Raw genomic sequence first — 17,538 nt, 5'->3', positions numbered from 1 at the left:
AGCAGCAAATAGTAATAGGAAAAGAAAAGTGTTAACAGTAACATTGCTATTCTGAAAGAAGGACAGTTATAGCCTACATAAGCTACTATATTTTCTGTTTAACTTATAAGACTCCAGTTCAAAAGAAAGTGCGTTTTTACACTTAGCATATACTTTGCAGTTCGAGTACGAATACACTGCAAGCTTGCTCTCACTTTTATCCGAGGTAAATCATTAACACATCACCACTTACACTACATGTGTTTTATTGAACTAAATACATTACAATTGGCTAAAACGAATACGCAGGTTACTTTTCTGAACAAGAGTGCTCCCGAGTCCATGTTTCTCAAACTGTTCACGTGAATCGCGGCATAGTTCGGCGTGCACACAAAAAATACCGGCAGTTCAATAGAAAACGTGCAGATCTTAAAGGGGCCACACTATATTCCTACTAGTTACAACTTCCTTCAGGTATAAATACAGACGGTTGTCTAGGACACCCCGGGAACGCTCCGTCACGTGATGTGAATTTAGCCCGTGGGGAAAACATTGCCTTAGCGCTAATTGAAATACACGGGACAATCATGCCAAAGAGTTGTAGTGTCGTTTTCCATACCGCCAATAAACAAACAAATTATGAATTGAAGTTCTACATCCGAGTTCTACATCCGAGTTGTTTACGGCACATGCTTTCAATGCAAAATGCTGAACAGTTAGTACATGCGTTCATGAGCTCAAGGCCAGATTATTGTAATGCTCTACTGGGTGGTTGCCCTGCTCGCTTAATAAACAAACTCCATCCCGTTTATTGCGGTCTCAAAACTCTGGCCAGTTCATAAATCAACTGCAGGCGGTCGATCCTTTTCCTACTTAGCACCTAAACTCTGGAATAGTCTTCCTAGTATTGTTCGGGAAGCAGACACACTCTGTCAGTTTAAATCTAGACTAAAAACGCATTTCTTTACAATGGCATACACATAGAACATTTTTAACTTTCATTATTCAAATCAATTGACTGATTGTTAGGCTGCATTAACTAGGTCAGCCGGAACCGGGAGCACTACCCATAACACCTGATGTACTCGTTACATCATAAAAAGAGTGGCATCTACGCTAATGTTAGTCTCTCTGTTTATCCCGAGGTTTATCCTGGATCCGGGCCATGTCCGGATCGGATGGTGGAACTGTGCCTGGACATGACCAACGCATCCTGGAGTGTCTGCTGAGACCGTGTCAATTGGTGTCTCCTCTGAATTTGCCTCACCAGCACGTCATGCTCAAAAAACCCGTCTCCGGCGCAATAAATCCGATCTTTCATGTATTCATACTCTTGTGTAATCGACGCACCATCCTAAATAAACCCTTCTCTTGCGTGATACCCTGAAATTTTGAATATTCCAATCTAATATGATTTCTGACCTGTAAGGTTGCAAGAATAATAATCATACACGGTGCGGGTGCGTTAATAGGCAGGAGGAGAACTGGCACCCCGACTGAGTCTGGTTTCTACCAAGTTTTATTTTTCTCCATCATGCCTTGATGGAGTTTTGGTTCCTTGCCACTGTCGCCTTTGGCTTGGCTTGCTCAGTTGGGGACACTAAAATTATGATCAAATTTATTCAACCAATTATACAGATAAAATTATGAATTAGGTTTTAATTAATTCTATAAACCATAATACAGATCTGCCAACATTGTCGCGATATGATAAATTAAAATTAGCTGATAACATTACTGTTTTCTCCAGAACGACGATGTACAGCCTAATCTAATTTTGTTGCAATATGGTCCTATTTGACACTGTGAATCTGCTTTGACACAATTGTGATTGTAAAAGCGCTATATAAAAAAAGTTGAGATATATATATATATATATGGATGAATTGTGGCTTAATTATGGATAATTAATTGAGGATTATGACTGCTAATGGTCAGATGGTGGAAAATTCTCTGAAGCGGATTAATATACCGTTATAGATAATGTGGCACTGTTACAATAGTGGAACATATTGTTTAGCAAGACATTTATCATTATGCACAAGGAATGATAGATGTTACCCTGCTTGTTTCCAAGGAATATCAGATTCATGATGGATGCTCAGAAGATCGCCACCAATCTCTTTGCAGAATTCAAGAGCTTCATCCCAAGTCTTCATTTGACTCGAAGGTACATTAAAATACTGACAAAAGAAAGAAAAGAGAAAGAAGGAAATATTGTCATGAAATGTTGCACAATCTGTCTATGATTTAGTTGAAATAGCAAATATCCACAAAATTCAACATAAAATCAATAAAAAACCATTTAACCTTGACACAAAAGTCTCTAGACGCAAGTGGCATCCAGTCTTCAGGACAGCCCAGAGGAGGATGGGTTGATGGGGCTGGAGTTGTAACTAGTCCATCAGCTCTCTGCTTGCAGATGTATTTTTCCTTATTTGAGCAGCTGAGCACATCCCAAAGCCCAGCAATAAGTCCAGTCGTCATGGCAACACAGCCTTGTTTTCTTCCTGAAAGATTAAAAAAGTGATTCTAAAATGTAATAATACTATAATTACAAGCAATCAGAATAATTTAGTTGACGGGCTTTTTGGCATAATACCTGGCATCCCAGCATTGAAATGAGTGAATGGGACTTTTTTAGTGTTGGTCCATTCAAAAGTGTGCAGATCCTTCTGATTAGAAAATCCAATCCAGAAGTACTTTTCTGGCCGGGCTCCTACTAGACTAACCAAAAACGCATTTTCTATTCTAATAGGAGAGAGAGACGAAAATATTAAGTATTAATGGCTCTTGATATCTGCCTTAAATATATGCAGTTTTATTTTTTTATGAGGTTGACACTAAAATCTGTTCAGTTGTACATTATAAAAGTCATTTTATTTAAGAATTTGCTTAAAGGTTTTATTCAATTTAAAGGGGGGGTGAAATGCTGTTTCATGCATACTGAGCTTTTTACACTGTTAAAGACTTGGATTCCCATCCTAAACATAGACAAAGTTTCAAAAACTAATGTTGGACGTTGATAGCGTATTTCTGTGTCAAAAATACTCCTTCCGGTTTCTCACAAGTTTCTGAGAGTTTTTTCGAGTGTGGGTCTACTTGATGTTAATAGAAGGGAAGGTCCTTGTATGGGCCGTACGGGCTCTTCTCCCGGTAGGGTGCGCGCCCGTAAACACTCTCTCAGGTGCAGATCCAGTCGTCCGTGAACACTTATGTCGCGCACCGCGCTCCACTTTATTCCTATGGGTGACGTCTAGCGACTTCAACGTTTCAGCACAGCATTCTGGGAAGGCAGCGCTGCATTTGAACCGATTTGAACGCAGAAATGACGGGAAGCTTCACACCATCGTTTCAGTCGCATCTCAAAGTGGATTTACACGCCACTGCTGTCACAGGACACCAAATCATACCAAAGAAGTGTGTTTTTGACGGAGCGGTCCCAGCGATAAAGGTTCGGTCCTGCTTTGGAAGCAGCTGGTGAGTAAAACAAATTTCTCTGCTATTGGCTACCGCCGCATGAGTAAACATCAGTAAACGTCACGATCGTGTGCTTCGTCATTCAAATGCGCTAACGGTTACTCCATTGCTGTTCTCTGTATAACGTTACACTAGTCTGACGTGCAAAATCGTTTTGCTTGCTACTTCTAAGGTCTAGTCGCATACAATAGTCCATAAACCGAATCATGTCCTCATAAACTGGGAGTAAAGACACACAAAGGCCACTAAATACAGTCCATACCACAGAGACGGACGTCCTGATGTTGCTGTTTTTCCTGTTCAATTTATTTCTCCCTCAGATTTGATTGTGGATCATTATCTGTATTAGCTGAGATAGCCATGAGTTTCTCCACGCTTGAGGACGTCACCGCTTTGTTCGCGATCGTCATTCTTTAGTTCCGCCCACACGATACGCCTCCAGGCGCTCGTTTTTTCCCGGAAAGACTCGGTACAATCCATATTTCTTTTATAAATATAATAAAACTAAAGACTTTTCGGAGATATGAAGGATGTAATACTACTCTATAGGTACTCAAGATTGACATGAGATTGACTGAAACTGAGTGTTTCACCCCCCCTTTAATACAAATGCAGTGTCAGATGTAGAATGGACAGAAAGCATGTAAATGAAGAAGTGATCTAACCTGGAGGAAACATCAACCAGATGAGACTCAGCTTTTTCACACATCTGTTTTGCTTCTTCAAAGGTCTTTGTCTCAGATCCTGCCATGTAGCAGTAGTATCCATACTTACTCCAACCCTGTTTTGAAAAATACGACACTTGTCAACACATACATTTCACCACCTGATGTCCAACAACATAGAAGACAACTCTACAATTTTAGGTTATTTTCTTATTATACAAATATACATACTGGTTTGCATCCTGGGCTTGAGATCACGGTGTCATTATTCGAGGCTTTAGAGCTGGACTTCTTCTTGCAGATGAATCCATACTTCTTCTCACAAATGTCATCGGCCCACTTTCCCTCCTAAAGGAGAAACAGTCATTACACAGTTTAGCAACAGATAATGCTATGAGAAAAACTACGCAATAAGAATTTAAGATGACTTCTCAAATAATGTGCAACATGTTTTCAGTATGAAGTTCTAACCTCTCCTCTCATTAACACACAGTCCTCAGCATGAACAGCATTGTGACTCGGCTCCCCCACCTCCCATGTGGCAAACGGGACACTAGACTGGTCACTCCACTCAAACAGCATCTGAGTTTTGCGGTCATTGAAACCAATCCACAGCGCGTCTGTCTTCACTGAGAATAGTGATGCAGATGATGGACTAGCAGCCTCATACAGGGGCGACTTCCGTCTTTCCTACAAATGCATTCCAGTTAAAAGCCGAAGATCAAAACTTACAGTATCCAAGCTGTGTGATGGCAAAGCTCTGCTCTTCTGTGTTGAGGATACTCAGCAGGTCTCCTCCTTCCCGCAGACACGCATCTCGCGCATCCATCCATGTTTTCTTGTTGCGATGAAGCAGATAACAGTTGCCTGAATATGGAATCCAGGGGCTTTGGCAAAATCCAGTGTTTACCACTGTCCAAAAAACAAAACAAAGAGAACATATTATCAGCACTTATTCTAAATAGCAGAGGTTTCATGCATCTTGAAAGGTTTAATCAATCTTACGACATACCAAAAACATTTACAGTTAAATACAGTATGAGATATAAATGCATTTGAAAACATTTTGATTTTCCTTATCAAATTATTATAGCCTATACTGAAGTGGACTAATTACCCTATTTTTTAACAGTCTATGCTAATGACGCTTTTACATGCAGTTTAGTAAGTCAGTCAAATATATTGCTACATCCCAATTCGTCTATATTTATATTTATCTAAATGTACTCTTTTTGTGAAGAAAAAGTACATACGTTTGAGTGTGTAGCAGAAGTGCTTTGAGATGTATAATTGTGACTTTAATGGACTATTCTGTCGCTTAGTTATTTGCATCCTGTCACTGTTTAAACTGCCTTCAATCATCTTGTCACAGTTAAAATCCTCCAGTCATTTGCATTTAATTTCTTACTGTATCTGAAAGAATAGCAAAATGTAGTACCACATTGATCTGCCAGTCATTGGTCTTTCATGCCGAGAACTCTTCATATGTTTGCATTTAAAAATTAACCAAAATGACCAAATCTTGATTAAAGTTCAATGCTGTTGCAGATGAAATATAATGTGGATAACATCTTAGAAAATAAGATGAGGTTAGAAAATAATTATGAATCATTCAAAACCCTTTAACCTCTCTACTTAAAGGGTTACTTCAGCGATTAGCATATGGCTTTGTATCAGTAGAAACCCTGGAGTATATTCGAATGATTGTGCTTCCCCACCTCATATCCCCCGAGACAAGACGTTTATGCATTTTATTTATAGACAAATTCCTCCCGTGAGGAGGAATAGGCTAAAGACTACAGCCAGCAGAAGAGCTATTTCCACATGTTTTCAACCCACACATGGGGATGGGTTACACACTCACAGCACAGCTCGCAGCTGCAGGCATTCATTTAAACGAATGCTAAGCAATGTAAGTGTTTTAAATTCTCAAATTAATTTCTATGAAAGTAAAGCTCACGATCGTGTCGTTTACTGATGTTTACTCACGCGACGATAGCCAACAACAGACATTTGAAGCACTTTTACTCACCGCCTGCTTCCAAAGCAGGACCGAACCTGTATCGTTGGGAGTGGGACTGCTCCGTCAAAAACACACTTCTTTGGTAACTGTTGATTTCGTGAAGTCTTGTGACAGCAGTGACTATTGAGATCCACTTTTGTGACAACTAAAGCGTGATGTTATGAAGCTTCCTGTCATTTCTGCGTTCAAATCCATAGGAATAAAGTGGTCACCCATAGAAATAAAGTGGAGTGCGGCGCGACCATAGAAGTGTTCACGGACGAGTGGATCTGCACCTGAGAGATTGTTTATGGGTGTGCATTTCCTCTCTCACTCTAGTCACACGCGCGCGCACCCTTCCGGGAGAAGAGCCCGTACACCCCATACAAGGACCTTCCGCTCTGTCGACGTCAAGCCGACCCATACTCGAAAAAAACTCTCCAAAACTTGTGAGAAACCGGAAGGAGTATTTTTGACACAGAAATACTCCATCAAACGTCCAACATTAGTTTTTGAAACTTTGTCTATGTTTAGGATGGGAATCCAAGTCTTTAACAGTGTAAAAAGCTCAGTATGCATGAAACAGCATTTCACCCCCCCCCCCCCCTTAATTCAAATTTTGAATACTATTTAGGGTGTATAGTAGCCTATACAAATTGGGATGCAGTATATGAGAGCCACCCAAGCGTGTGGGGTGGGCCTTTATGAATAAATAATTAAAAGAACGACTCATAAAAATTATTTTTTGTTAATCACAGTACACAGATATACTTAACGCTCAACTCTTTATTTATATAGCACCATTAAAAAACAACAATTGTTGACCAAGTAATGCTGTACATTATATCAAATATCAGCAAAATATAGCACCATGTAAGACATGAATTAGGACACAGAACGGGCACAGCTAAAATCAGGTACAATTAAAAGCCAGAGAAAAAAAAATAGGTTTTGAGTTTGCTTTAAACTTGTGCAATGTAGAGGCAGCTCTAATAGAACCAGGCAAGCTGTTCCAAAGTTTTGGTGCAGCACTGACAAAGTCACGGTCCCCTTTCAGTTTCAGTCTAAAAACTGAAACTATGTTCGTATAAAAAGAATATGTTTTTTTTCTGCATGCACAGCACCATTCTGACACTGCTCGACTCACTAATATCCACTTCCAAGTTTGAGAACCGCTGCTATGTGGAATAAAAAAGTGGTTGGAAAGCATACCTGGTGGAATAGTAGGAACAAAATGGCCTCTTTGGCAGATGTACCCATATTTGTCAGAACAAGGTTTGTTTGACCATTCAGAACCCAAATCGTTTTTCAGGACACCACAACTGTAGCCTGGTTGTGTGGTCGGGAATCCTTCAACAAAGACAGAAATGACCATTTCAGTCAATTATGCTCAGTTAGCTAGTGAAAGCTGGTTTTATTTAGTTTGTTCAGCTATTCAGTACAGGCCAAAAACATCTAGGATATGATAAATGATGGACTTTTCTCAATTCATGCAACATTGACATTTATTAAAAAACAAATTAATTTTTATCTGGTTCATCAATTGAGCTACAGTGATTCAACAAGACTGAATCCTTTGATTGAAAGAGTCTTACCACTGAGCCATTTCAGATAACGTAAAGGTTGTCCATTGCTCCACTGCCATCCACTGGACACATCTAATTTGTTTAGTCCTGTCCATAGTGCGACTTGTGTCTTCTGAACTATTCCTAAACAAAGCGAGAACGAGCACTTTAATCACATTTTATTCTTTGGATAGTGATGACCAGCTCTACTCAGAGTGTGTCTTTGATGGGACTGTACCTGCTATAAATGTGTGTTCATGAGGCTCAGAGACACTCAGCAGCTCTGCACCTTGCTGCTGGCAGCTCTTTCTAGCCTGGTACCATGTCAGGGCCGAGCGATCATTTACTTGGTAAAAGACATTTGTCAGAGGATGTTTGGACCAAAATGCAGCTGAAAAAGCATAATTAATCATCAATATATGCAAGCCGATGTTTAATTGTTACATCATGTTAAAAAAAAATCTATAATAATTATTTTGAAAAATACAGTAAAAATGTACAGTAAAAATACAGTAGAAACATGTTAGGTTTTACGGGATAGCACTTAGTTTACTGTCTATTTTAAAGTTCCAAAGTATATAATTTTAAGATTTATAATGTTATACTTACATGTACTATAAAAACTGACAATAACATTTTTTTTTTTAAACCGACACCAAACTTACCCACCTATTAAATTACCAATATCAGTTATGTACCTTTGATTTATACAAGATTTATATTTCACAGTGTAGATGAGTTATATGATGAATCAAAGCTTACAAGCAGCTTATAGGAGGACAATACTAATATATGGAAGGTGTCATTCCATATATACTCTGCAATGTTTAGTTTTTTTTTTTTTTTTTTAAATGACCTTTTTTACTTCCAAAAACTGTAAATTTAACAATATTTTACTGTAAAACTAAATTAAATGTAAGATTAGATCTAGTACAGTTATTCACCATATATAGCACAGAAAATTTAAACCATTTAACTGCATTTCATTGTAGCATTTTACAAGTCTTCACAATCATTATTTATTATTAGTTACATTTTTGATGATGGTAAGGTAACAACTGCAGGCTCAATGATTTATGAATTATTGTGCAGGTAACACTTGAATCATAAAATGGAGAGGAAGTAAACCTACTTTCTTGTGTTGGGCAGTATCCCCACAGCTGTTTAACGCTGTAGTCAGCCTCAATGGAACACCATAGACGTTGATCGGCCTTATCATCTTTGGTGCAATCTGCATACCATTTTTTCTCATAAAGAAAAGGAAACCGGCATGGCCGCCCAAATGCATTACCATCAATGGTGTACATTTCTGTTAAAAATAATATCAGAGTTGATCAGTAGTTTACACTGTGATTTATAGTGCTGGTGAAATGATCAGATTATGCACAAAAATATGGACTACACTATAAAACTATGTATTAATTTAAGCAAAGATATTACTTTAATTAAATCATTCAGTTAAATATTAAAGAGTGTAGGTTGATATAATATAATTGGCTAAATGGAATAGAATTTAAGTTGGAAATCACTTGCATAAGATGCATTGTCCTGCTTATTACGAGGCTGTTGTATTTTACTCCCTGATGAAATAACACACATTTGCATTGAAAGCATTGTCACTTTATGACAATAAAGTTCAATAGAGACACATACCTTCATAAGGCCGAGAGCAAATGCTGTCCTGTGTTCCATGAATTGTCCATTTGCTCTTTTTTCCTGTGTCTTTAGTGATCACTGGCACACCGTTATCATTTACAGCGAGGTACAGAGACTCATTCTTTAGGCCAAGCAATGTACCACCGTGGCATTCCCACTTCTGCAAAACACTGTCATCTTCACATTTCAGCCACTGCAGTTTTTTGCCCACTGATATACTTCCTACTCCAAGGCACTTCTTTGTGTACGTGTTCAAAATGCGATTGTTTGAAGTCCAGCGGAACTGTTGTGTGTTACTGGAGAAGTCACAGGTGGTAAGCCGTTCCAGGGAGCTTAACATGCATTTGTTATTATCCACGTTATATATTAAAAAGTTTCGTTCTGCACAAAAATAGGATGAGATGATGTAGTGTTAAGCTATTCACACTCAATAAAGACAAGCTCTTTAAAAAAGTGTTTTTTTTTTCACATTAAATGTTACTATTATGATTAATATTGTTACATTTTCAGATTGATTAAAGAAAAAAATACATACCTGACTGTGCAAAGCAGTTTGAAAGTTCTAATAAAAGTAAAATAACTACTGTTATTGTTTTCATCTTGACTGAAATCTATTTTATGCCGCTCATGTGTTTAGTCTTCGGCTGAGTTTCTGCAGTGTCAGATTTGCTCATGCAGACCTGCCCTTTAAACGGGTCCGATTGTTCCAATCAGAAGTACATCCTGTCACGTCTCTTTCTTCAGAACTGTTGAAACACTGTCACAAGTTTTCACTGGAAAAGGAGAAGGAATCATCTTAATAATTGAAAATGGCCTTAAGCACTGTTAGCTTGGGATTAGTATTAGGCTATCTAAGGACCTCTGTGATTTAGAAATTACTCCCCCACATCTGAGTTTTGCGTGGCTTATTCGCACGGGATATAAGCAAAGACTGTGACTTTACTCAAATTTACTGACTTATCTCCTGGATATGATGTCAAAACTTTGTTATAGATATGGCTGTATGAAATCATAAACAGGCATTGAAATCGTTTTGATAATTTTATAGTAACAAATAAACATAATTTCGTTCAGAACAGACACCATGAACTGACCAGCGGCAGGAGTCTGATTTCATGTATCACGAGTGAGAAGCTGACAATACGGTGGAAGATTCAGTTTCAATGCTATGTAAAAGCGCTCATAACAAGCTTGTCATTGTACTGTTCTGTTCTGTTTTTCATTAAGAATAGTATTGATGGGTTCTTCGTGTCAAAAACGACCCGAAGCGCTTAATTTTTTTTTTTTAAATCGTAGCTTCATCGGAATGGTCCGAAACTTGGTGACTTTATTGGTACTTGGTATATGAAGGTATTAGGGCTGTCACTTTTTATTCGATATTCGAATATGCATTCGAACATGACATGAAATATCCGCAATCGAACTATAAATAAGCTATCTGGTTTTTAAAGTGCCATGTAGCGCAATTTTTTTACAGTCGGGTGTGTTTACATGGAGCACTGTAATTGGTTTAAAAGTCCAATCTGAATGAAAATGCTCCATATAAACACCTCAATCGTAATAAAAATGCCCAAACTGAATGAAATTGTAATCGTTTTGAGATGGGTGGGATAAACCTTTTCATGAATCGATCAAACGAAACATTTCACCATGTACACGACTTGACCGGATTACATTACATTTTTCTGAGGGATTAACTTTTAATTTCGTAAGAAGTTATGAAGATAATGTTGGTATAATGACACTGTCCCTAAACCTACCCATGTAAGCAAAGAATCAACTACTTCAACTGCGCCTGACATTAGAATGTATTTTTTCTGAGATGATTATTACACTTTACAACAAATAAATAGTTTTTATAAAACCGTATAAGTCCGTAAACAAATTCCAGCTGCTGGAGCGAACGGCGTCAACATCTGATGCCGTAGACAAACTGAAAGCTGTGATGATCGCATAGTGGCACTTCATATCAATTAAGTTGATAACCTGCTGTTTCAAACATTAAGTTAACAATTTATTTTTCCATACAGGCTGTGGCCTGAGTCTTGTCAGACTGTTAATGCATTTTTGATTGAATCTCCGTTACGGCAGTGTCCGTTTTTTTTTTTTTAAATGGGGGGTGGGTCGTAGATATTCGAATATATTCGAATACATTGCTTGATATTTGATATCTGTTCGAATAAGATTTTTTTCAAAAATGACAGCCCTAGAAGGTATACACAGCAATAAAAGCATGAGACTGTAAGACATCAAGGTGCTTGCATACGAATCAGCTTTGACCGCGACTCTGGAAGACTTGGAGTTAAGCTTTTCTTTGAGAAAAGAACGGTACTGAAGTCATTCTTAAAAAGGGAAGATGTGTTCAAATATTTTCCGACCGGATGCGGCGAATGTTTAATTTATTAACTAGCCATGCTTCACCTTCGTTGCTCTGGTTGGTTGTATCGCTATCCTATCGCGTGCAGAGGGAGTTTGAAAGACAACCGTTTATCCGCCTCTCGGATTGAGCTGTCAATGGTGAGTTTCCAGACCAAACATCTTGATGTGGGTCTGGCTTGCCAATAAAATTGAAAAAAATGTTTTCATGAGGCCTAGGCTTGCCTCTAAAATGAAATACAGCTTTACTAATAAAAAAGAATTTAATAAAAAAAATATAAATTTTCTATTATTTTCAATGGGAAAAAATGGGTCATAATTATTGCATAAAGATTAATAATAAATCATAAAATTATGTCAAAACACCAAAAAAAGAAAAGTAAAAATATTATTGAAAAAAATATTTTTCATTGATTTTACTCACATTTTTGTGTGAGTGTGACCCATAAATGAAGAACCCCAGAGGGTTAAACACACCATTCAATAAGTTTATTCCCAAATTGATACTCATTCTAAAGTCAAAATATAATCCGTGCGGCAGCACAGGAATTCATAACGGTGCGCATTATGAATGCAGACGTTCTTTGTGAAGGATAAAGTTAGAAATGCTCACAGAAAAATAAAACTTGGAAAAAATAATATACGATTCACCTAATTCTGGCCAAATCACAGAGATGTCGATTCGCACGGGACTACCATTATCACAGGACCTCGTGTTCGGCGAAATATGGTAGGGAATTTGCGGGGGAATTTTTACTTTACAAATTACAGACATGGCCGATTCGCACGGGATTAAGATCACAGACATTCTCTGCAACTATTACAAATCACCAGAGGTCCCTAGATAATACTAGTCCCGTGCGAATGTGTATCTATAGGGCTATAGTTAGTTTATTTAGCTTTTTGGTTAGTTTTAGTTTGGGTATTTGAGGAACACATCATTTTGGTGATATACAGTAATTCACCACAGAACATCTAGATGAAGACAAACCTTCACCTCCTAAATCACTGAGATTGATTACTTTTTCCCAGCAATGGTTCTGCCCTGTCAGCATACACAACAATAGGGAAAAAACGAATTATACTTAAAATGTATTATCTGAATGCTCCCCTTTTCCTGTTATGCCTTGTACTCATGTTCCTGCACATCCTGTGCAAAAACTTGTGATGACAGCAGTTTACCTCACAAGAATTTTGTTCTGCTTGTAAGCATGTTAGAACATATACGGCACTAATACTGTCACTGTCTGTGACCCCGTCTGTTACTTTATAAATAATAAATCTACATAAAAATATGTTTTTCACAGATTTGCCTTCTATCACCCATCCTTTGTACATTTATACTAACTTCTTGTTATGTCATTACTATCTATTATTTTTCCTACTGAGAACCAGCTGTCAGATGCATGTGAGCACATCACTCCTGAAATGGTGCGTTCCAGATCCCATGATTTCGGAAAACACACTCCCCACCAGCCCCATACTGACATCAACTTTATAGTAGGCTATCAATAACTCTTTGTGCCATGAGCTTTTCAATACGCACTAGCGAGTGCTACACACTCTGACTCCATGTTGCTTTAAGCACATAATTTTGCACTTAAGCAGTTTGTGCATTTCATATTAGCGGTTTTGTACACTGAGGGTTTATTAAAAGCCCATCTTGTTCTCTTGTATCGATCATATCTTTGTTGCCCCATTAAAAAGCTGCACATTACATTTACAATAAACATCTGGTTTTATGCTATTTGTGTAGGCCTAATTATTTACATTCATATATTGATATAAATCTAATATAAATTGTTCTTCATAAATGTATTTTAGAAGAACATTTTATACATTTTGTACCTTTTTATTAAGAAGTTTAAATTTTATAAAATTAGATCAAAGATTTATCTGAAGAATTACTTTTTGTAATTGCAATTTTTGTAACTATCCACTTCACTCACCTATCTTTGTAAAAAAAAAAAAAAAAAAAAAAAAAAGGTACCTGAAACTGGAGTTTGGTAGGCTAGGAGTTTGGGGGATCTGTAACAAACCGGTGGTACTTAGATGGCCGATCATGATGGCCATTCAAAGAGTGTCAGGATGAAGAAGACACCACAGCCAAACATCAGGCCAGATTTCTGAAACAGGTAAGCAGAATTAACCTTATTTAAACAGATGGCAAAGTCTCTATCTATTTTAACAACATTACTACCCCCCCCCCCCAAAAAAAAAAACACATGGCAGAAATTTGAACCTCCTTTAAAATAAGCTAATTTAAGTCAGTCTTATGAAACCTTATGAAAAAATTACGTTTCGTCTGTTAACATTACAAAATACAAAACAGATGAAAACACCCACCTAACCAAGGTAAAAAATATATATATATATATATATATTTTTTTTTTTTAAACTACCAAAATTACACAAATACAAAAAGCATAGTGGATGTGCGAGGAACCATATATTATAAATAGTAACATGACTAAACGTCGCCATTATTAAATCACGTGACCACAAAGCCGTTTGTCTCAGATTACCGTTATATTCGTTCGTATCAGATGACCGTTGGGATTTACTACAGTAAAGTTACCCTCGACATTTCGTTCGCAATTTACCTCAGTAATCTGTAAATACTAACATTTGTATATATAGCGTTCCTGTTTGTTATTTATTAAATGTTCGGGGGGGTTTTGGTTACATATTTAAAGTTTTATTTGGTTAAGTCTGCTTTAATTGTTTTTCAGCAATTTGTTGGTAAGTATTAATCAGCCTTTTTGACATCAAAACATGTTGAAATTCTCTCCCCGAAAAAAACGATGACTGATTGATAGCGTCCTGTTTAAATAATCACCATTTAGTCACAGGTCGGGGAGGGAAGATTTTAATCGTTGCTCTACTTAACTATGATTTGTTTAGCCCACCATTGCTGAGAAAAGTAGCATAAACTTTAGCAGCGGCCTGGAAGATTAATAAACACTAAAACTAACGAAACAAACCATATAAACATGCGATAATGTGTGTCCAAACTCAAACTCGGTTCTGCAGGGCTAACTGTAACGTTACTAACGTTACAGAGTTTAGCTTCAACTGGTCTCCACACCTAACGTTAACCTACCTGGTATAAATTACCTCTTCGCTCTTGGCTTCGGCTGGGTCCTCTCACCTGCAGGCTGTCAGGATTGTTCCAGGCAACCCATAACCCGTGTTTTCCTGACCTATAGCCGTGAAAGTGGACTGAAACGGCCGTTAAACCCGTGACTTGTGAACTCGTACTAGATCGATGTAAAGTAATAACTTTACTGCATTCACGTGCTATCGGACATTTGATAATTCCGACTACTGAAGACGTGATTACAAGATCATTGCATTCACGTTTCAAAATGTGAGGGCGTTCAAGTGAAATGTTTGCCTAGAAAACTCGTATTTACGATCATTCCGAAAGCACGTGAGGGCAGCATTACTCCCAGTTACGAGTTCTTGTCGTCACATAGCCCGCGAAACACCGGTCAATGGCAGCCCCTACTGTACGGATGCGGTGTTTATGGAAATCAATCACAAAAAAAAACAAATCGTTTATTAAAATAAGGTATTGCTCTAACGTTTTTTTTTTTATCTGTTTTTTTTTTTAATGTAATGCAGTACCAGCAGCCTTTCTAGTTTTCAGTCCATTGAGTGCAATAATAAATTAATAAATGTCCAAATATACAAATAACATAAAAGGTATAACGTTAACAGCTTATCTTGCCTTAATGCGCCGTTTTTCTCTCCACAGTTTCCCTTACTTTTGGCGACAGAAATTATTGTAAATGAGCATTATCCCCATATGGTCCTCTTTTGTTTACATCTAACAGTTAGCTACCGCGATTCCTTGCACTAGCTCAGTCAGTTTGGTCACTTTGGCGACTAAATCGTGATTCGGGGTTTGAAGTCGGAACTTAAGGGCTCAAAAACCTGCCTGAAACGCATCTTTGCTGACCGAAAGTTTAGTTGGTGCCCATAAAAAAAATGCCCATGGAATTTGCCGGCAAACTAGGGCACTGAGGGAAATAGATCGATGGAAGGTGACTGAATTTATAAAAATGTTCTATTGTACACTTGCCCGGTTATGCTAAAAGATCTACTCACCACAGAAGTGTACAAAAACTTTCTACTGTTTTTTTGTGGCAATTTTCATCTTGAACAGTAGCCTTATTGGAGATCATAAAGACTATGCCCATGATATTCTGCCACTTCTTGTCACACAGTTTGGAGATCTATACGGCCCCAAATTCCTGTCCTACAATGATTTCTGCCTTGTGCATCTCGCAGAAGATTCAAAATACCATGGCGTACTCGACAACTTCAGCGCTTTCAAGTATGAGTACCGCCTGCACAAGCTGGAGACTCCTGTGAAAACCTACATGTCCACTAATTCAGATTAAGAAGGTTCTCTGAAATGCAAAATTGCAGAAAATAAAAAGTGAAGAAAAAAAGAAAGAAAAAAAACACAGCTGCTCAGAAAAGCTGGTATGCCCAAATCTTTTCATGGAGCTTCACAACACTACAGAGAAAGAAATGCTCTTCTCAAACTGGACCAGGCTAACAGTTTTGTTTACATTGAGCTAAAGTTTCAAAGCTGCGAAATATCATTTTAGTGAGGGATTAAATGTATGTGACCTACTACAGTACCTTCAACAATCATTAACTTTTTTTTTTTTTTTTTTTTTTTTTTGACTATCCCCTTTTATCCTTGGCACTTGCTATTCATCTAGTTGATGACCTCAAGAACAACCAATTTCTGCAAGCTGGACAACATTGAAAGGAAAGCTTTCTTAGTACCTTATGACTATTATTTTGTTTCATTTCCTCTTTTACACACCCAATAATTATTCTTTTTCTTTTTGAATGTATGTGTTTTTTGTTTTGTTACAAATATTTTGTGTATTTGAATCATGGATATGAACAACTGAAATTTAATGAATGTCATTCAACATTATGGGGCTTTAGGTTGTTGCAGCTTAAAAACAAATAAAACCACGTGGACTTTGTGGGAGAAGGGACAACTGGACCTGTAGCAAAGTCCTGGTACGCAGATGGCTATTTGTGGTGGCCCCCATTCAAAGACTTGGACCAGTTGCTGAAGAATGTCAGGACGATGGAGGCACCACAGCCAGATAAAGGGTGAACCAAACATCAGGCAAGAATTCTGCATGAGTCAGGTAAGTTAAACTACAAAAAAATAAACATTAAAACCTCACTTAAAACTACATCACATGCCATGGCCTAATGCTTTCATGAATTGAGTTAAGATACTTTGTTTCTTTCAGCATCTTTTGACAATATTTATTTTAAAAAAAGAAAATGGAAAAAGGCATTCTACACTTCTGACATTTCCGGATCTGAAGTTCCTGAAAAAAAAAAATTAACAAGTAAGTTGTCAAAATGCATATTTTATTTTGAAAATAGATACATTGAAAAGTAATTTAAAAACAACCATATTCATAATCTTTTAAATCTATATACTATCTATGCGAGTAACAAAGAGAAATGTAGTTGTTGTTGTTGTTGTTTTGTTTGAATTCACCCCTAGTATCAAGATTCAAGATTCTTTTATTGTCACTATATCAAGTATAGCGAAATTTAGTGCCATCCATTCAGTGCCATCACCTTTAATTAGTGCAACTAAAACATTTATATGGCATACACAATATAAAATAATACACACAAAAACAGTGCAGCTAGGCGAATAGTCAATATTCCACACAGATATTGCACAGTAAGCAGTACGAACTGCATGATATTACACACAAAATAAGTATAAATATAAGAAGTCCCATTAGATTAGTGC

General features: G+C 37.4%; 1 protein-coding gene across 3 annotated transcripts in view; it reads right to left on the bottom strand.

Moving 5' to 3' along the window:
- The window catches only part of LOC137089973 (macrophage mannose receptor 1-like), a 31,458-nt gene extending 16,289 nt beyond the window's left edge, over positions 1–15,169 (bottom strand). The window contains exons 1-15 of one of the 3 annotated variants that reach the window (XM_067453593.1): positions 14,827–15,169; positions 13,714–13,849; positions 9,883–10,120; positions 9,345–9,728; positions 8,824–9,000; positions 7,930–8,082; positions 7,722–7,835; positions 7,339–7,476; positions 4,857–5,036; positions 4,596–4,753; positions 4,356–4,472; positions 4,125–4,240; positions 2,582–2,730; positions 2,290–2,489; positions 2,041–2,162 (exon numbers count right to left, since the gene is read on the bottom strand). In XM_067453593.1, the coding sequence (XP_067309694.1) occupies positions 2,041–2,162; positions 2,290–2,489; positions 2,582–2,730; positions 4,125–4,240; positions 4,356–4,472; positions 4,596–4,753; positions 4,857–5,036; positions 7,339–7,476; positions 7,722–7,835; positions 7,930–8,082; positions 8,824–9,000; positions 9,345–9,728; positions 9,883–9,946 (2,072 nt within the window). In that variant the 5' untranslated portion in view covers positions 9,947–10,120; positions 13,714–13,849; positions 14,827–15,169. The remainder of the gene's footprint in view (positions 1–2,040; positions 2,163–2,289; positions 2,490–2,581; positions 2,731–4,124; positions 4,241–4,355; positions 4,473–4,595; positions 4,754–4,856; positions 5,037–7,338; positions 7,477–7,721; positions 7,836–7,929; positions 8,083–8,823; positions 9,001–9,344; positions 9,729–9,882; positions 10,121–13,713; positions 13,850–14,826) is intronic. The other 2 variants (XM_067453595.1, XM_067453594.1) reach the window with 2 other exon arrangements.
- Positions 15,170–17,538: the final 2,369 nt, after the last annotated feature.

The sequence above is a fragment of the Pseudorasbora parva genome, chromosome 9 (genome assembly GCF_024679245.1).
Source record: "Pseudorasbora parva isolate DD20220531a chromosome 9, ASM2467924v1, whole genome shotgun sequence".
In the NCBI taxonomy this organism is placed as follows: domain Eukaryota; kingdom Metazoa; phylum Chordata; class Actinopteri; order Cypriniformes; family Gobionidae; genus Pseudorasbora; species Pseudorasbora parva.
This window is presented reverse-complemented; position numbering and strand designations above follow the sequence as displayed.